Source organism: Triplophysa dalaica, chromosome 17, assembly GCF_015846415.1.
Source record: "Triplophysa dalaica isolate WHDGS20190420 chromosome 17, ASM1584641v1, whole genome shotgun sequence".
NCBI classification, from domain to species: domain Eukaryota; kingdom Metazoa; phylum Chordata; class Actinopteri; order Cypriniformes; family Nemacheilidae; genus Triplophysa; species Triplophysa dalaica.
The window spans coordinates 3,230,663-3,251,362 of NC_079558.1; the positions used below are offsets into that span (position 1 = coordinate 3,230,663).

At 37.8% G+C, this 20,700-nt stretch overlaps 3 protein-coding genes across 3 annotated transcripts; all 3 read left to right on the top strand.

Annotated features, from left to right (window-relative positions):
• Positions 1-164: 164 nt before the first annotated feature.
• Positions 165-9,779, top strand: fscn2b (fascin actin-bundling protein 2b, retinal). The gene is made up of 5 exons (XM_056771757.1): positions 165-984; positions 7,755-7,911; positions 8,199-8,320; positions 8,989-9,156; positions 9,234-9,779. The coding sequence occupies exons 1-5, from the start codon at positions 165-167 to the stop codon at positions 9,437-9,439; spliced, it is 1,473 nt and encodes a 490-aa protein (XP_056627735.1). The 3' UTR covers positions 9,440-9,779.
• Positions 9,780-11,121: 1,342 nt separating this feature from the next.
• Positions 11,122-12,514, top strand: birc5a (baculoviral IAP repeat containing 5a). Its single transcript, XM_056771781.1, has 4 exons — positions 11,122-11,329; positions 11,442-11,551; positions 11,669-11,786; positions 12,239-12,514. Exons 1-4 carry the CDS (start codon positions 11,213-11,215, stop codon positions 12,329-12,331), a joined length of 438 nt encoding a protein of 145 aa, XP_056627759.1. The 5' UTR covers positions 11,122-11,212; the 3' UTR covers positions 12,332-12,514.
• Positions 12,515-13,066: 552 nt separating this feature from the next.
• On the top strand, positions 13,067-20,685 carry tmem235b (transmembrane protein 235b). The gene is made up of 4 exons (XM_056771742.1): positions 13,067-13,470; positions 14,493-14,552; positions 14,715-14,852; positions 18,473-20,685. Exons 1-4 carry the CDS (start codon positions 13,299-13,301, stop codon positions 18,706-18,708), a joined length of 606 nt encoding a protein of 201 aa, XP_056627720.1. The 5' UTR covers positions 13,067-13,298; the 3' UTR covers positions 18,709-20,685.
• Positions 20,686-20,700: the final 15 nt, after the last annotated feature.

The following is a 20,700-nucleotide window of genomic DNA, read 5'->3' on the forward strand; positions in this document are numbered from 1 at the left end:
GGAACGAAACCAACAGAGGACCAGAGTTACTTGGGAGGTTTTTAAAAAAACATTAAGGCCTACAGCCGAAAAAAGAAGAGGCTACAATACGGAAAACAAACAAAAAGTCTGCAGGCTTTTAATATTCAGTTTTTTTTCTGGACTGTGTGGGGTTTAAAGCCAGGATGCCGTCCAATGGCAGTAAAGCCCTTAAACTACAATTTGGGCTTATAAATCACAAGAATCGCTATCTAACGGCAGAGGCCTTCGGCTTCAAAGTCAACGCATCAGCTCCAAGTCTCAAGAAGAAGCAAATATGGACCCTTGAGCAAGAAGACCAGGACTGTCAAGTGGTTTTCCTGCGCAGTCACCTGGGTCGCTACCTGGCCTCCGACAAAGATGGCAAAGTAAGCTGCGAGGCCGAGACGAAAGAAAACGACTGCCGCTTCCTCATCGTGGCGCAGTCAGATGGACGCTGGGCCCTTCAGTCCGAGCCCTACCTGCGATTCTTTGGCGGTTCAGCGGACTACCTTTCCTGCTTTGCTCAGACCATTGGTGAAACCGAACTCTGGGCTGTGCACTTGGCCCTTCACCCCCAGGCCAGTCTGCTCAGTGTGGCCCGCAAACGCTATGCCCACCTTGCAGCCACCGAGGGAGAGATCGCTGTTGACAGCAACATCCCATGGGGCGTGGATGCTCTTCTAACACTCGTGTTCATGGATGGCAAATACTGTCTAAAGACCAGTGACAGCCGTTTCTTGAGCAATGATGGGAAACTTTCCTCTGAAAGTGGCCGTGGGACGGGTTACACCTTGGAACTGAAATCGGGCAAGTTGGCCTTTAAGGATTGTGAGGGGAAGTACTTGACCCCAATGGGGCCCACTGGAACTCTGCGTTCCGGACGATGCTCTAAACCTGGCAAGGATGAACTGTTTGATCTTGAGGAGAGCCATCCACAAGTGGTGTTTCAGTCCACTAATAACAGATTTGTCTCCATACGACAGGGTACGTTGATATTTACTCAAATCACTCTAATTTTGAGATAAAATGCATCATAATTGGGTTTTAATAACTAGTTTCATTTTGATTCCGGTCTTGGCATGACCTCACTCAGTAAACCTCAAAGATATCAAGATTACATTTTCACAGAATGTTCTTTTTGTAGGAAGATTTTATGTAGAAAACAGTCAATCACCAAAAAAATGTTTTTTTTCCACAGTCGCACATGATTATAGAGACTGAAACCAACATTATGTTTTTGCTCTAGAATCAAATAAACAACAAGATCTTTGGGACCTTGCATGAACACTTTAAAGAATTTGAAATAAATTCCCCAAATAACGGTTATCCCTCTTTCTCTGCACTCCTGTGCCGACTTGTGGAACCAATGTATGCGAGACCTCATTTCACATTTTAAGTAGCTCTTAAACCTGTTGGAGAACCACTTTTAGAAATCTAGACTATGAAGTGCAGGCTTGTAAGGAATCTTCCAAGAGGCATCCAATTGGCACTCCATAATATATCATGTATCATATCATGTAAGGCTTCAATGCACAGATAAAGTTAAAGGTCTAATCTTCAAAATATTTCATTAAATCACAATTACTTCTTATGATCAGCATAATCTGCCCTGTACTGCTATCAATCTAGCTCCCCATTAGTGTTTATGTGTGTAAGCATGAAAATAACTTGCATGCAAAAATGCAGCTGCATGACAAACTATGCACACATAGTCAGATCTATGGAAACCAGTCTGGAGTGCAGGTGATCACTGAGTCACGCCCATGAGCATGACCTCACAGAAATAATATACGGCAGCTGTCTCTTCAGCTGAGTAAGCCAATATTAATCCGCTAGGCGTAGCCGATTTTTATCCGCTGGCTAACAAATACTCTGCATTGTAGTTTCTTGACTGGACAACTTAGTATGAAATGTAAATCTTGCATGCTGTAACGTTATCCATTATGTTCAAAACAGAGTTCTAGGTAAGGATTTTAAGCCACCTGCAATAGATAAATTACTGGAGAAATGGCTTTGAATATGCACCATAGGGAAGCTGGGTCAGTAACATCACTCTTTATTTCTATCACACACTTATGCATAATTTCTCAGACCAATACTCTTCTCTCTATATTTGGTCATTGCCTTATTATGGGAAACAACAAACACTGATATGGAGCACATGTACACACACAAACACTCACTCACACTGGTGGCAAGGTGTGATAAATAATTGAGTGGACTGGGCATTTCAATGATGGTGGAGTCTGCTTTCAGAAACACAAGCCTTCCGCCGCATTTCTTTATCTGGGGACCGTGCACCGTGCCGGGTCATAATAGAGAGGTAAAATCAGAGAAACCTTTGGGAACAGTTGGGTTCAGGGCTGATGGGCAAAACCCCAATGAGGGGATACAGAGACAGTGTAGAGTATGAAAGTAAAATAGAGAAAAGATCAGGTACAACATCACAATGAATAGAAACATAATGCATTATGGGTTGGAAGGCTTGGAGTTTTTATTTTTGTCACCATTATAAGTTTGTAAATCAAAGACCTTTGCTGCAGTTCCCCGGGGAGGACATGATGTTGTATAGTATGCTTAGGTTACCCATGGGAAACAAACCATTTAAGGGCAGAAAGTTAGATTAAGCAGGATTTGTTGCCTGGAGCCAAGTGGGTGCATGAAGAATATGATTCAATTTTGGAAGCTAAATAGTAGGTGTGGGTGAAAAAATCGATTCACATATGAATCGCGATTCAGTCCTCTAGCGATTCTTATCGATTCACAGATTTAAAAAAATCTATTTTCCAGTTAATATAACAATTGTTGATGTTGTTGGATCAAAAAGGTGGAACATTTTTGCGAGCGCGGTGTGGCGCCCGAACAGTCGAGAAGACGGCACAGCAACAGCGATGGCGGGGGTTAAAGAAATACACGCCATCCCATTTTTAGCAAGGGCAAGTTTTATGGTAACTCTATGGTAAGAAGGAGCTTGACAAGACGTTTGCAATATGCAAGCTTTCTAAAGCGAATGTGAAGTATTTTGAGAACACTAAACGTAAAGACTCACATCGAACGCCATCATTCCAGCAAAATGAATAAAATCTAATCATATATCACATCGAATTTTGAGGAAGAATCTTTATCTAAAATAAAACAACGTGAATCAATTTTTTTTCGAATTGTGACCTCAAGAATTGACATGAATCAAATCGTAAGGTACTAAAAGATTCCCACCCCTACTTAATAGGTTTGTATAAAAATAAAACCTCCATTGTGAGGACTAAAATGATATAGGCCATAGTCATTACAATGCCAAAATCTTGATCATTCAAATATCTTTGAAAAACAGAGGTGTATAAAGACCTTGCATAATGAAGTGTTATGTTTCTATTATCTTGGAATCAGCTACATACAGCGCGGGTCCCCTTGCATGGAATTCGCCATGTTGTTTCTACAGTAGCCCTAAACGGACAAATTGCTACAGAGGGCGTTTTGTAAATACATTCTCATTCGGCAAAGAAGTGAAAACATGACGACAAGTGTCATCAACCATAACGCTTCAAAGGGAGGGGCGAGGGGTGGAGTGAGTTGGTTGCAATTCGAAACTTCACCACTAAATGCTGCTTAATTTTATACGCTGGACCTTTAAATATTATTTTTAGAGAATATGCTTTGTATGTTTAAGTGTATTTGTTTTATCCTGGGTATTATTTTATTATAACAATAAACCTTTTAATAAGAATAGGCTTTGTGAGATGTAAGATTAGAACATGATATACCAAATAAAGGTATAAATGAAATGAAGTCTTGTCACTTGTTACTAATTTTTACTGAAAAAGACTGATTAGAAACGAGATGTTTTTGCACTGTAATCTAAAACATTCGAGCCATGATTCTAATGTGAACAATTCAGATCTTAAGTCACATTGTGACTGTATTAAATCCTTCAGTATTACATGGAATTACATTAGGACTGTAATGGATCAACATATTACCAAAATCTAGGCATTTCATTACGGAGAAAAAAGACAGGGAAAATGACATAGACCAGATGGAACAGTTGTTCTTAATGAGCGAGAGGCGTCTCTTCCCATCTACTGCACATTCATTTTGTGCGAAAAGCAATTAGGTAAAGTAATTCTGCTAATGGATGAAGCAGTTAATTTCTTTCCAAGAGTCTCTACATGATGAAGGGAACTGGAGATGACTTCAGACAGGTCTGCCAATCAGCTCTGCAGGTCTGGGGTTCAGAAAGCACCGGGCGTCTCACCCGGGGGTGCAAGACAAACTCACAGATGATCTGATAATAATGAGTAGCAACATTGATAACTTTTTCACAAATGTCACTGTTTTGTATCAGTGATTGTGGCTCAGATGAATTGTCTGTTGGTTTGTGTTTAGGTTGTGTTTTGCGTGCATGTGGGCCGCTTAAGTCATACACTCAGATAAGTGTATCTTTTACCATGTTCTTCATCACCTCCACAATGTTCCATGGCGAATTGTGATCTGGGCTGAAGAGTGAAAATGAGATGAGAAGAAGGAAGGAGGGTATAGAGAGAGAGAGAGAGAGCTTTAGATGCTTTAGAAAGAACGAAAGTAAGAAAGACAAGAGATTTTGCTACGAGTGGATTCAATTTACCATTAAAAATGTATCTCCATGTAACTACCTCAGCGCATTTAGAGATTGCTGCTTAGTTTTGGGCTGAATATGATAAGACATTTTGAGAAACAGGATTGAGGAGAATTAATTTGCACAGTTTATATCAAAACCTAGACATCTATTGACCCATAAGTGCAGGTTGAAGTAAACCTCACACAGTCGTATCTTGGAGTGTTTTGCATACTCCCGCAGGTTTTTGATCAGGTCGACATGCAGTGATCTACTTGCCCCAGTTTTGAGAAGGCCCTCTCGCTGTCTCCCTCTCCGGATACTGTTACATTGGACAAAAATGGGTTGGTAAATTGAGAGGGAGCGTTCTGTGATGGGAGTGAGGTCATTCTCAAGAGTTCAGGATTGGGCCCAGTAATCACAATGCCGTGGATGAGGAATGATCAGAAGAGGAGATAGAGTGTCCTGCCCCAGCTGGCCTCTCTTCTTCTATCTTTGGTGCAAAACCAAAGCAGAGTCAGACGTGAAATTGGAAAATAAAGTGTAACGGGACAAAGAAATGAAAACCACTGCTGTAGAGTGATGTTTGATCTGGAAAAAATCTAAAGCTGTTTCTTTTTTTAACCGCTGATTTTGTCTTGATTAGAAAGCTGACTTTGTTTTTCGAGTCTTTCAAGAAAGAAGAGTTTGTTTAGAGCTTGATCTTTCTTAGCTTGTAAGAGTTAGCATTCTGTTTTATTTCAGATTTGGTAAGATTTTAGGTAAATGCAGAAGACTTGAAGGGGTAGTTTATTAAAAAAAATATGAATTCTGATGATTCTTTCATCATTTACTCACTCTCATGTGTATTTTTTTTGCCGAAGATATTTTGAAGAACGTCGTTAACCAAACAACATTGGGGCACACTTGACTTCTATTGTATGGACACAAAACCACTGAGATATTTGTCAAAATACATTCTTTGGTGTTTCACATCAGTTGTACAGGTTTTGAATGGGGTGACTGAATTTTTATTTTTAGGTGAGCTATCCTTTTACGCATAAAAATGAAATTGTGTATCTCTTTAAACTTTGCTGACGAAAAGAAACAATTTACCTATGAAATAAATCACATTTGTGATTTTTCTTTTCTAAGAGAAAATAAATGGTCTTATCCCAGCATAACAGATGTGTGTACCACTTAAAACCATTAAGAATCAGATTATAGAATCCAATTTAAAAAACCCAAACATATACAGTCTGTTCATAGACCATAATGATTTGTTAAAAAACAAAAAGAACCCAAAGAAATAAATTGTGTTCTGCACTTTATCATATTGCCAAAAAGACATTCCACGCTGGAGTGATCAATGCCTGCAGATTCTGCTGATAGTCCTGTTTTTCCCCCTTGTATGTCTCAGACACCCCACAGTGCCCCGTCAAAACTGGGGTATTGCTGCGGCCTCCCCACTGGTTTTATTCTGCCCCTCTCTGGGTAGAGAAGATTGTACATGCGGTGCTCAAAAAAGCTGCTTACTGGGCCCTACGGTGAAGCTTTGTGTCTTTTGCATGCAGAGAATTAGGAGAGGTCACAGCCTGGTATGGGAGGAGCAGGAAGGAAGACAGAGTCGAGGGAATAAGACTGCAGGATCACGCCTGTTAGAGGATTAAGAAAATGATCAAGGGATATTTTCAGACACACATCCACTTTGAGTCTTAGCCACCGCAATCTGTCTCATGCACGATATCGGCGCTTTTGCATGGTTAGATTGTGTCATTCATTTAATTTTATACATATACGTGCTGTTATTTACTAATTATATAATTTATACACCAGTTGAAAGTGTTGACATGTTTTGTATTTTTTATAATACCAATTCGGTTTTTGTAGACCATTTAAACATTTTTCTAAATGTATTGTAAATTGCACACATTTCATGTAGATTTCTTTATAAAATGACTAAATAAATAGAATAAATCAAATTAATCTAAATAGTATTTTAGAGCATATTAAAATAAATAATAAAATAAAATATTTTCATTCTTTACAAAGGACGTCTTGGACTAGAGAAGAAATTAGAGGTAAAAAATAATACGCCAAGACAAAAATCTTTATTCCTTATTTTAATGCCGCTGTCAGGAATAGAACAAGTAAAACAAAACAAAATGCAGTTAGAGAGACGAGCAGAGAACAAAGACTGCATAAATCTGGCCACACCTTTACTGCTGACATGTGAACGAGCACTCTTGTGTATTGCGCTTTACTTTTATGTTTTCCCAAACGTGTCTTGAATGTGGCCATGCGTTGCATTTTATACCAACAAACGGCCATGACACAATCCTAGGAATAATTGGCATGGAAACGCAGCTGGGTGCAACAAGGTCTCCACCCGGCCAAGGTCACGGTTTCTGTGCCAGGGATTTACAGGTGCCCTGAGAAAAGTTTCATCGCAAATAGCTTTGCCCTACTGCACTGAATAGAAATGTGGAATCATGGACCGATTACTAAATACGATTTCTGTTGTTTCCCACTAAACATGTATGATTTACTTCAGGTATATTGGCCAAAATACACAAAGTATAATTGCTGGATGTCACGGTCTATTAGAGTCTGTGTGTTATACAACCAACAGCTTAATCAAGATTAATGGCTTGGATAGAAAAATGTTAGTTGTATAATTCTTGTTAATGTTAAAAATAATCCTGTGCAGAATGAATCTGTCATCGTAAGCCTCATTTTAAAACAACAATGGGTTTGAATTGAAATAAAGGATGTTTGTAAACATATAAAGTGACATGTCTGAACTCCCTATGATTCTTAACTAAACAATGTCTGCAATGCCAAAACAGGACTCTTGGTAGTCAGGTCCATGCGTGCTGTGTGTGGCAGGGAACTTAATCATGTTGCTTTGTCTCCATTTAGGATTTCAAACCGAGGAAAAGTTTAGCACAAACACATGCTGTTTTGTTTATACGGATACATTTGAAGTGTTCTTAGAAACACGTGTTGTTCTAATAATCGAAATGTCAATCAGTGTGATTTTGTAACTGTGCACAGTAGTAACAGCAGAGTTATAAAGCGATTGTTTTGATTATCTCTCGTATATGCATACGTAATGTAAAGTATTTTTAATCAAAAACAAAGATGAACGTTTCCATATGTGTGTTTGTCTGTGCTTCCGCAGGAGTGAGCGTCTCAGCCAATCAGGACGATGAGACCGACATGGAGACGTTTCAAATGGAAATCGACAAGGATTCGAAAAAGTGCATGTTTAGAACCAATGAAGGAAATTACTGGACGCTTGTCTCTCACGGAGGCATCCAGTCAACAGCCACAGAAGTGTAAGAATCAACTTTTGAGAAGAAATAAAATCAAGGGGTGACATTGTCATTTTATCAAACACAATTACTGTATGTATGTGTGATAAATGCAACCGTGACACAAAACTGAAGTGTGTATTATTTTTCAGGCTAATATGCAGATACAACTTTGTCATTTGATAAAAAGTGTAAACATTGTGCACGCTGTGGTGCTGTCAACACATTGTTTTGTTTGTATGAACATCCCATCTACATGTTTTTTTTTCACATTTATAAGCACAATTTTCCTCTATCCCTTCTGTGTGCAGCGGTGCCAACACAATGTTTGACATAGTGTGGCTCGGTCGAAGGGTGGCACTGCAGGCAAACAACGGAAAATATGTTTGCACCAAGAAAAATGGCCAGCTTTCTGCTGTCAGCGACTCTGCGGGTGAGTACACACCTGAGAATTCCCATAAATAAAATGAAAAGAACCAAATAAAATCTAATAGAGTTTTTTATTTAATATGTAAAGGTAATCATTAAACGTTATTTCTGCTTACTCGAATTGGGAAAAGTTTACATCTTGAAAAACCCAAAGATTAAATTAAACATTTATTGAGGTTGCATTGAAAAGGTTTCAGAAGGTATGAATATAAATCTTAATGCTAACATATACAGTGACGTTCTTGAGAATTGTGTGCTTTTAGCATTGTGTCTGGAATGGAGCCTTTTCTTTCCATGTACAAAGCACATCGGGTCCTTAAAGAAAATATTGACTGATTCTGGTGTGGAAAACCTTGACAAAACCCAAACCTGAACCATACTGAACCCTTTTGGGATGAGGTGAAACGCTGAATGGGTTCAGGTCCAATCATCCAACATTATTACCTGACTTTACTGATGCTCTTTAATCCCAGCAGACGTGTTCAAGCATCCAGTGGAAAAACCTTTCCAATAATGTGGAAGCTGTTATAGCAGCTAAGGGATAGATTAATGCAGATGGTTTTGAAATTAAATGTCTGTGAATGTTGTGTGCTTTTGGGCGTGTAGTCCATTCCGAGTCTATCGTGAGAGGGTCTCATGCTCCTTTTAATTTGCAATGTGTTCTTCCTTCAGGTGAAGATGAGCAGCTTATTCTGAAACTGATCAACAGGCCCATTCTGATTCTTAGGGGAGAGAACGGCTACGTGTGTCACCACAAAAACTCCAACACCCTGGACGCCAATCGTTCAGTTTATGACATATTTACACTGCACTTCAATGACGGTGCATACCACATTAAAGGTGAGCGTGCAGTGTGCACTCCTTTTGTATAATATATCTATGTACAGATCAAACTGACCAGCACTTTTCTCCTACAGGTGCTTGTGGAAAGTTCTGGTATGTGTCCAACAGTGGCTTGGTGTGTTCTGATGGAGACACACCAGAAGATTTCTACTTTGAATTCCTGGAGCACGGACGAATAGCTATAAGGGGTAAAAATGAAAAATACCTCCGTGGGGACCAAGGGGGCATCCTGAAAGGAGACGGGGAGATCGCAGACAGCTCTTCTCTCTGGGAATACTGACACCTTGTGGACATTTAAGGAACTGTCACTCTGTCACGTGTTGGATTTACAATTGTGAAGCAACCATTTGGTACATTTGGACATCTTTGTTTTCCTGTCAGTCAGCATTTACTGTAGTGTCACTATTCAGCACATGGATTACATGCTTATATAAAATCCGTTTTTGGAGAATGTACACACATTACAAAAGCTGAACATTTACTGTATGACACAAAAAGAATCGTAAGCAATGTTTTTGTTTATTGTTGTTTTTTAACCCTTAATAACTCTTTATCTGTTTGTCTTACATCTTATTATTTGTTACCCTTGTCAATGTCATTTCCAGGAATGCTTTTTTGTGCTCTGGGGTGACAGACTGCTGTGTTTGTTATATTGACATAAAGACATAGAAATATATTTGCATATGTAGGGTTGACAAATAAAGTCTTTATGTTATTTCTTTAAGCCTTCTAGAAATCAACATGCAGGGAAATGAAACACCAAGGGAGAACAGGCTACACAATAATTACTTCTGTCTTTCCCAGTGAAAGAAATCAGTATTAAATCCATTTATTCCCTATTATAATTTAATGATTTAATGTTTCTTGCTTCTTTCTTCAATCCATCTGAAGAGATTTTACAATTGTTACAAATAAAATCCTGTCTCTACAATTTGTGTAAATGAATTTCATTTACTGTAGTCTGGTTTTAAGCGAAATTCGTTTAGATGAATTAACTGTGGGTACATGAAAATTGTGTCCCTGTGTGTGCTGTACTCCACAGGCTTAAGTGCCCATACCACCAGCAGAGAGAGAGCCCGGCATTGTTTGTTAAGCTTGAAGGGCTCGTTCACTCATATATGAAAATTCTGTCAATATTTACATTTTTTCAAAACTATATACATTTCTTTGTTATGTTAAACACAAAGAAAGATAATTGTTAGAATGTTGGCCATTTTCCGTTCTGTGACATTATCATAGTAGGGAAAAAGTGTGTATCTTTTTTTGCTCTGTTGAACACAAAGGTAGACATTTTAAAGAAATTAGGAAAACAAACTATTCTGTGGCACATTTGACGTTACAGAATTGAAAATTGAATATTTTTAAAAATATATATTTAAATATATATATATATACATATCAATACAGGTAATACAGGTATGAAAATGACATGAGGGCGAATAAATGATGACATAATTTTCAATTTTGGTAGAACTATCACTTTATGTAGTTGAAAAATTAACTGCTAGATGCTGCACAAAAATCAATAATTAAAAAATATATATTTGAATAATATTGACTGTTGTTATGTTTTGGGATCTGTAGGAGGTCTACAGAGCCCTGCAAAAATCTATGGCAACCATGGTATCAAGCAAAATAATATCGTTAGTGCATGCAAATATAGAAAGCGCAGAGAGTTGAGTATGAAGTGAGAGTTGAAAGCAGCCGGACAAAATTGAACAGTCTTACCACATTGAAATGAGAGGGAGACACTTTCTAAATTTGCAAAGAAACAAAAAAAATTATATTTTTATAACACAAATTAAAATGTGACCATTCTCTTTCACCGTAGTCTGAGTAAATGTTTAAAAAGGGGTTAAAACTAAATAATTTAACTATTTAAAACAAACGTGCGCGTCACTCACGATCTGCGCATGCGTGCAAGTGGCGCTCCGTAGCCAATGAAAACTTCCGCTCTAAATTTCAAACTCTAGCCGGAAGCAGTGAGTCTCAAACAAACCTGCGTAGCAGAGCAGTTTTTGTACTTTTCTGCGTTAATATCAACCACAAGAAAATGGATCTTGGAAATGACTCGACTAATGATCCAACTAAACTTTACATTTACGAGAACAGACTGCAAACGTTCGTTGGATGGCCGTTTGAAGATGGATGCGTTTGCACTCCAGAAAACGTAAGTAACGTTTACTATACTGGCAGTAAAAACAACTCAATTTGACTCACTGGTAGTGTTAGGTGTTTATATGTAATATTTTTCGCTTATTAAATGTCACATTGCTTTATAGATGGCCAAAGCTGGTTTTATTCACACTCCGTCGGACAACAGTCCAGATGTAGCGCAGTGTTTTTTCTGTCTGAAAGAGCTGGAGGGATGGGAGCCGGAGGATGACCCAGAGTAAGCACATGTCTCTTTAACTGTTCCCCGTGATACTTTCATGGGATGTGTAACATAATGAAGTTACTCTTGTAAGTCATTTTTGTATGATGTTCTGCACTGTTGCATGTTTCCTAGGAAAGAACATAAAACACATTCACCAAATTGTGATTTTATCTTACTGAAGAAGACTGTGGACAGTCTCACAGTGGAGGAGTTTCTCAAACTTCAAAAAGAGAGACAGAAGTTTATTATTGTGAGTATGAGCATGTACAGGTCAAGACATGTCTAGTTTTACAGGATTCAATTGCAAGAGCTTTACTTTACCAAAACAAAGGACCAATAAACCATTTCAAGTACTCTTTGCCAAATTAATAAATGTAAGTGCTCATGTAAAAAAGCGTATTACTAATAACATATCTTGACTGAATATACATATATTTCTAGTATCCTTAAATTAAAGTACACAATTTAGGGTAACCAATTACCAAGCAATGCTTAATTTTGTTCAGTCTGTGGTGTAAAAGGGTAGCGTTGGCAATTAACCAAAACATGATGAGGTCAACGTGTCAGAATAAATTTGTCCCAGTTTTTATTAAACCAATTATACTTGTAGTTCACTGAATAAGTATCATATAATTCTAGTATACTTAGTATTTCACAAACCTATGTAAAGCATACATGATGTGGCATTTTGTGCTTTTCCAGAAAAAAAAGTGTGGCCAAGCCATTGATAAATATGAAGATGCGGTAAAGCTCAAGAGAGCACAGATCATCCAGTCTGCGATGGATGAAGAATAAAGAGCTGCTTTTTCTTTTTTCCACTTTAAATCATCCTTTTGTCTGTGTTCTTTGTGAGTGTTTTTCAAACTAACTTCAAAAGTTGTATATGATCTCTTCTCTATCACATAATCATCCTTTGATACTTAGTTCTTTATGCTATTTATTTTAAACAATGTTTTTAATAAAAACGACTTTGCCATAGCTTGTGTTCAGCCTGTTTTGTTATATTTTAATGTAAAAAACGCAAGTGCTCCATTCAACTTCAAGTTTATTATTATAAGCCCAAGGGACAATTTTTGATGCAGCAATAAGCACCTCATGCACAAACTAAAGACATCCATTCTAACATTTAAAAATTCAGAAGCCTTGTAGCAATAGGGACAATACCTATTCGTTTTTAAGTCTAGGCATACTATATTGTATACAAGAGGGAGGCATTCTAAATGAAGGCTGCAAGAATGGCATGGGCTTTCTGTAAAATGAACCGTTCAAAGATCAGTTTGCTTGACACAATCATTTTACTACACTGGGTGACATGCTATTCTGTACGAGGAAGGTTCAATAAAACAGAGCCATAAATAGATTCCACATTTTCTCTTTTCAATTTTGTTTTATTATTAATTAGAAGTGATAGAGTGGTGGATGCTTGGATAGGGTGTTGGGCACTGTGCGTCATGTTTCCTCCATCAGTCATGCGTAATCTTGCGCCCAGTGTGAGTTGGGCACTTGCTGTTGTGAACACTGAATGTTCGGTCAGACAACACACCTTTTCTTCACCGACAGTCAGTTTTCTCGTTATAACCTCACGAGTCATCCGTTTCTGCATCTTTGGTGGGGCAAGGAGCATCATTCATTCCAGCTGTTGGAAACTAAGCGAGTCTTCGGTGCAGCATCTTATCGCGGCGCACGGGCAATGCCACGCGCTGATGACATCGTTTCCTGCTTAGTTTTTGGCTCACACTGAACTGGAGCCATAACGTACAGTATGAAAATCACATTTGGCTCCGTGGTGGTCGGCGCGGGTTTAACGGGTGTGCTTAGTTTCAGCTGTTTGACACTCGCCATTGGAACTGAGTATTGGTACATCATTGAAGACAAGCGCACTAACCACACAGACCCGCCGCACATGCACTCTGGACTTTGGGGAGTTATAGATGGTACGTTGTTTTTGATTCTTTTATTTTTGCCTGTGATTCTAAGTATTTTTAATAGAAATTGAGCTTTTGTGGAACCTGTGGCAGCGTGCAAATCAATGCAATTTCAAACCTTTGTCAAACTAATTTACATTTCCAATTTTTTGCAGTCGAATATAGTTTATATGGCTTACCTATAAGCTTTTCTGTAACTCAGTGGTAAGAGCATTGAATTAACAACGCAAGGTTGTTGGTTCGATCCCAGGGGATTGCATATGCCTAAGTATAAATGAATAGGATAAAGCAATGTAAGTCGCTTTGGATAAAAGCGTCTGCAAATTGCATAAATGTGACCCTGGACAACAAAACCAGTCTTATGGGTCAATTTTTAGAAATTGAGATTTGTACATAATCTGAAAGCTGAATAGTTAAGCTTTCTAATGATGTAAAGGTTGTCAGGATAAGAAAAATATTTTGTGGAGATACAACAGTTTAAAGCTCTGGAATCTGAGGGAACAAAAAAAAACAAAATACTGAGAAAATCACCTTTGAAGTTGATAATTAGAGATGCTGTAGCAGTCCATCCACTCGCAAAAATAAAGGTTTTATATATTTAAGGTAGGAAATTTCCTAAATATCTTCATGGAACATGATCTTTACTTAGTATTCTAATGATTTTTGGCATAAAAGAAAAATCGATCATTTTGACCTATACAATGTGTTTTTGTCTTTTCCTCAAAATGTTCCCGTGCTACTTAAGACTGGTTTTGTGATCCAGGGTCACAAATGTAAATATGGTAGAGAGCTGCAAATATCAATGTATTGTCGATGAACATATTATAGCTCAGCATAATCAGAAGAAAAACATAAAGACAAAAAAAAGAATTGTTTTCATTTTCATGACATCTCCAGGCTTCAAAAATGCATTAATATTCCCAGATAAAGGACGCCATGATAAAGCCGTGAATGATTGGCAGGTGTGGCACTGAAAGCATTGTGTGAACAAAGAAAATTACACCGTTTTTCTGCTCTCTGTTTTTTACTAGATGCACCAAGTCATAAAGAAGCCTCTTCAAGATATTCAGAGTCAGAGAAGCAGATGGAGAGTGAGTGTTTCAAAGCACTACCATAACTCTTTCCTTAAAAGGCTCTAAACATTTTGTAAAATGCTGTTTGCTTTAGATTTGTTAGGTGAAGATTGTGGGTGTTATTGTTATTGATCACCTGTGTGAGGTTTAACAGCTGTAATTAACTCTTGTCTCATTCAGTCATGCACAGTGTGATTGCCATTTTACTCCCCTTGAGTGTGGTGATGCTGGTGTTTGGAGGCATCTGTGGCCTTGTCAGTTCCCTCGCCAGAAGTCGGACGTTGCTGATCGGATCTGCTTCATATTTTCTTCTGTGCAGTAAGTTTGAACATCCCCATGCTTTCGCTACAGAGTTCTGGAACAAAGGTGCAACCGTGATCACTTTGAAAGGAGTTAATGCGTGCGTAAGATTAAATGGATGGTTGGCAAGTACTGGAAATGTAAGGAATGGATGTAGATACTTCAAAAGTTTGGTTGCTTGGAGATTATGAGAGTTCCAAGGTTGTACCTGTGCCTGTCTAAAGGGGACAAAGACGTTTTGAGTGTTTTATTATAAAGCAATAAGCCCCAAGAAGCAGTCGGTCACAATGCATTAAAACCCCGCAGCTGTTATAAAATGCACTGTAACCCACTGCTTCACGGGGCTTATTGTTTTTATAAAACGGTTACTCCATATGCTTAGCAAGGTTTCATAAATAAAATAAAAATAATGATATTTGGACTATATGGTGCGGTCAGCCGTTATATATCGGGGTATTTTATGATGGCTTAGAACTCCGCTCAGCCAATCAGAATCAAGGACCACAACTGACCGTTTTATAATGTGTCTTATATTGATCCGTAACACCGTTATTTCCAAATGACCAACAGTAGCAAGGTCTGAAAGTATAAAAGAGAAAAAGAGCCCTCCCACCTTTGAGCCATATCTCTGAAGCCACACCCACACATGAATGCACAGCCAGAGCAGGATTTGCAAATCATGACGTTGAGGGCATATATACAAAGGTTTATGAAAAATATTTCACACAAGATCAAAACTGGGTGTAGGTTGATGGACAGTGTCTACTTCTGAAAGCATGTTTGAAAACATTCCATTATTTCTGAAGTTCAGTATCCACAGTGACACAGAAATTATAGAGACTTCACCTTTGATCCCAGCACATTCTGCTATTCAGTTATATGAATGACATAAAGGACATTGGGAAGAGGAAGGCCAAATATCATGCCTCACCTTGAGCAATTCTTATGTCAATGTCTTATGGGACTAAAGTTATTGCGGTTCATCGCTTTCCTCTTGTGAAATTGAAAGGATAATGGAGAACATCCCTACAGCTATTTTGGTGATTGAAATAAGCAATCTAAAGGTAAAAGAGAAAAGGAAAACCAAAAAAGGGTTCAGCAGATTTATGAGCGTGATAATACAGCCTCCAGCCAGTCTGATCTAGTCAGAAATTCATCATGAATCAGACTCTTATTTAAATGGGATTTTATGGCTTTTGTTCCTCGTGAAACAGATCTACAGGCAATAAAAAAATAAAAGGACTCGCCTTTTGACTGAATACAACCAGTCCTCATTTAGACCGAAGACCCCTACCTTCATATGCAATCCCAAATCAACATTAAAATCACAGAAAGGAGAAGTTTGCTTTGATCCTTGTATATACACAGAGAGACATTGTTTTTTTGTATATGAACTGTGGCACTGCTGGCTTGCACTTCACCTTGCAAAAAGCATCTGAAAGCCTTCAGCCCAGTGTCTTCTCACTAGGCAGCCTGAAGGCGTATATCACTTGAATAAAAGCTTCCTTACATTGAATAGAAAGGAGCCATGGTCTCCTGCATTTATTACAGTGAATACAGGGAGCACATTAAAGGTATTTAATGAAAGGTTGGAATGTAAGTCAAGTGCCTGTCTTATACTTTGTGCAGAGATTGGTCATCATTTTGAACAGGAACATCAAAAATACAGTAGAAATTAAAAGTGACTGTTGTGTAAATAGGTGAAAAATACAAACATCTGGTGTGTGTTGGCTTTATTGGGGTTCTCTTTAAAAAGGTTATAGGAAGGAGAAACCAACTTTATAGAGTTTATAGTAGAATATACTGTATTTACTATTTGTTTAACGGATAGTTCACCAAAATCTGTTATCATATATTCACACTCATGTCGTTCAAAACCTGTATATGACTTCTTTTTTTTTTGCAGAACAAAAGATAAGATATTATGAGAAATGTCTCAAAATGTTTTTTGTTCATACAATGGAAGTCAATAGGGGACAATGTTGTTTGGTATCCAACAATCTTCAAAATATGTTCTTTTGAGTTCAGCTGAAGAAAGTCATAAAGGTTTGGAATGACATGGGTAAATGATTAAATGATTGGTCATTTTCGGTTGAACTATCCCTTTATTGATTCATTGCTGTCTTCAAAAAGTTTTGCTTTGAAGGAACAGTTCACCCAACATTTATCATTCTGCAAAGCTGTATACATTTCTTTGTTCTGATGAACACAGCGAAAGATATTTGGAAAAATGCTTGTAACCAAACAGTCCTTGGCCACCATTGACTACCATAGTGAGAAAAATTACTGTTTGGTTACAAGCATTCTTCCAAATATCTTTCTCTGTGTTCATCAGAACAAAGAAATTTATGCAGATTTGGAACAACTTATTCCTGTCTAATATTTATTGGGGGAACTGTTCCTTTAACATGGTTCCTAACATCGGCATTCCGTGGCTGTGATTTTGTTTGCTTTTCTTCAAGAGAGTTAATCAGCATAATACAAGCTAAATACTCTAAATGAGCCAGCAAATGTACTGTAAGATCAAATGCAACTCCTGTCTAGACTCTCAGCAGTGCTCAAAATTTTAACTCTCTCTCTCGCTGGTTATTGCCTCTTTATTTTATGCCCATATTACGACCAGAGCAGAAATCCATTCTCATTTTGTCAGTGTTTAATTAGATGGGATTTCTGCTGCTGTGGATCCACATTAACACATTCCATTTTAATGAAGATTCGGCAATAATGCCCCGTGTCTTGGAATCATCAGGCACACTGGGGTGTTGCATTTATGAGCTAGTTTGACTTCCTCTCTGTTTAGCTTGCTGGTGGTTCTTTTAATTTTGGGACAGCTGATTCTGCGAGGGTCTTTAAGGATTCATGTGGGAGACTGGCGTTCCGCTCTGACAGCAACAGTGCTCGTGGTCTGTGAATCTAAGTTGAGAATGTATTTTTATATTTTGTTCTGGTTCAGCTGGTCGCACGCATTCAGCATATTTTGCCCCTTAAAATGTTGGATTTCTAAATGACTGTATGGGAACTCTAAATGTCTTTTCTAATGCAAACATCAAATAGTGAGCATTAATGATGAAACACAAAATTGGAGAAAGGGAATAAGATCGCTGGACCAAGACCATTTAGCACAGTTGCGGTAAATGAGTTACAGGCATTATAAATTGATGCTGACTGGGCAAAGGCCTTTAATGCCTTGCAAGAACCTTCACATGAAATAAACAACATTGGTCATTGGTCAGATTCTTAATGCAAAAAAGCTTACTTGTTTATCTTATCATTCATGTCGATCTAAACACTGCTGAATATAGATATAAATAGGTCTTTACTCAGTCATGCATGATCCTACACACATGACATGTCTGTCAACAGCTTCTATTGTTAAAAAAACGTATAATTATGTATAATAAAGGACTTGATTGCCATTTAAGGGTTGGATGTGCTCTCGTTTAACCTTATTTATTGTAAGCAATCTAAGAATAATTGTTAACTGTCTTTTTTCTCATTTATCCATGTACCGCTAAATAAAGAACATCTTTACTCCACATTTCAAGTAACATCTGTTAGAACAAGATGTAGTCTAAATGCTTTAATTGGCTTTGGTTGTGTGGGTGCATTCACGCGTGCTTGTACATGTGTATTCTCAGGTCTTCTGACTCTCTCTGGGGTGAGCCTGTACATCAGGTACTCTCAGAAGGCTCTGGAAGAGACAGAAAAGCGCATGGGGCGTGAACAGATGGCACAGGTACACACATCGTTCGGCTGGTCTATGGACATGGCATGGCTCTCTTATGTCTTGGAGGTTTTAACAGGCCTTCTCCTACTGGTGGCGGCCAGGTTGGTACCTCTGAACCAGTATGAAGATTCTGTGGCGCCCATATAGAAGTTCTCTCGTGCTCTTCACCTTGCCTGAATTTCAAATAATTATTTGTGCCAAAATGTGGATGCCACAGATTTGGTGTAGGTAGAGACAATTTTTGTGAACATTTTCACCTGTTTCACACCTACCATGTGTTCATTAAGATGAAGGCACTCTTCTCGGTCACATCTCATGATCGCTATTTGTTAATATGGGGATCGAATTTAGAGCATACAGTGAATGCACGGTTTATATTTCGATTGACGGGGAACACTCCCGATCAGCGATAAGTATCCCACTTTGCTTGAATAGACGATTTCGCAAGATGTAAGAGCTACGGAAGCACCTCCGGATCCATTTTTTTAAACCTTATTTAATAATTCTATGATTTGTTTAACATTTAGATTTAACCGGTTAAATTCCGCACTCAATTTTCACACCTTTTGTATATAATTGGTTGTAAATGTCCTCTTTTTTGTGTGTGAAATCTATTGGTTTCTTTCTGCTGGATTCCTGTTGTCTATGTTTTGCATTTCACATCATTACCGTCGGATTCAAATAACGAATAGAAGCAGTGCCCTTATTGTACATTATAGATATAAATAGATGTTTTATGCATGCTTGTTCATTAAATACGTGTATTTCATGAAAAGGCATTTCTGAGAGAAATTGATTTGAATTCTGCATTTTCAATAGGTTTATTTTTGTTGTGTCTGTGTGATGCAGGTTGAAGTCAAGACTGTTTTCTGCTTTTGCTTTTATTAACTGTATGGGTGATCTGTTATTTACGGATCAGGCACTTTAGAAAACATGTGCTATGGCGGATGTATTGGATGGCATATCGAATTGTGTTTGTTTGTCATCTCATGTCAAGAATCCCTGAGATGGAAAATATGCTGCTTTCGTAAATACTGCTCTGTTTTTTCTTTAAACAGTTTCTCAGTTAATCAGAGTATTTGTGTTTTTGATGGCATTGCACTTTAACTTGATTGGTATCTGTTGTTGTCTGTCATATATTTGTTACGGTCCTGTCAAAAAGAGTTTTATTGTAATCGTGCCACATATTATTCTGCTTTTGATTTATGCCACAAGCAGGGAACATTGTTTCCAGTCAAATATCCCTCAACATGATTGTAGATGTGACCTTTTGGATATGATCTTTGTAAACTTTGGTGTTACTAGAAAATGTCAGTATAAAGATTTTATTTATCAAAAGGTTGGATTTTCCATGACTAACAGACAAACAACATCAAGTAAAAGTGTAATTTTCCTAATCCTTTTATTACACGCAGGATTAAAAGCGCAAATGTAGTTTACATGGACACTGGAAGTCAATCATGAGAATTCCTGTAATTTTAGCACACTTGACAGATTTTACAACTCATAATGAATGTAAATTGTAACACTCTTTAAATAAGAGTCATGCAGTGGGTTTAATTATGATAACAGGATGAAAGTGACCATTGGGGTTCTGCTTTAACGCACTGTCTATTGGAGACAAGAAATCAAGTTCATTTTCAGGTGTGAAAAGAAAATTGAACAAGTGGGGAACAAGGCAGTATTTTATTATCATTATGATGCCTTGTTGTTTGAAGACACAAAATACATGCCCGAATCCTTCTTTCCAAACTGAAATTGATGATGTTTGATTTGTGTAAATTACAGCTTTCCTTTGAAGAATTGACTGGCCAGATTCCAAACTGCATCCCAAACATCTGTAAATGTTTTATGTTATCGAGTTGTACAGTAATAGCATTTTGTTGCAATTTTGTCAGCTTATAGTCCATGCATCTGAACCCACAATACAGAATTATGAGAATGTTTCTCAGAGATGTTATGTTGTTGAAGCCTCCGTAAGTGGCACAGCCCTAAACAAGCTCCAATTGATGCTTCATACCTTAAAGACACATCCAAATATTCAATTTGTAGATTTTGTACAAATGTATATACTGTATCTTTTCGTATGTAGAATGTGAATGTGAATAGATTTTAGATTGTTTTTTTTTTAACATGCAA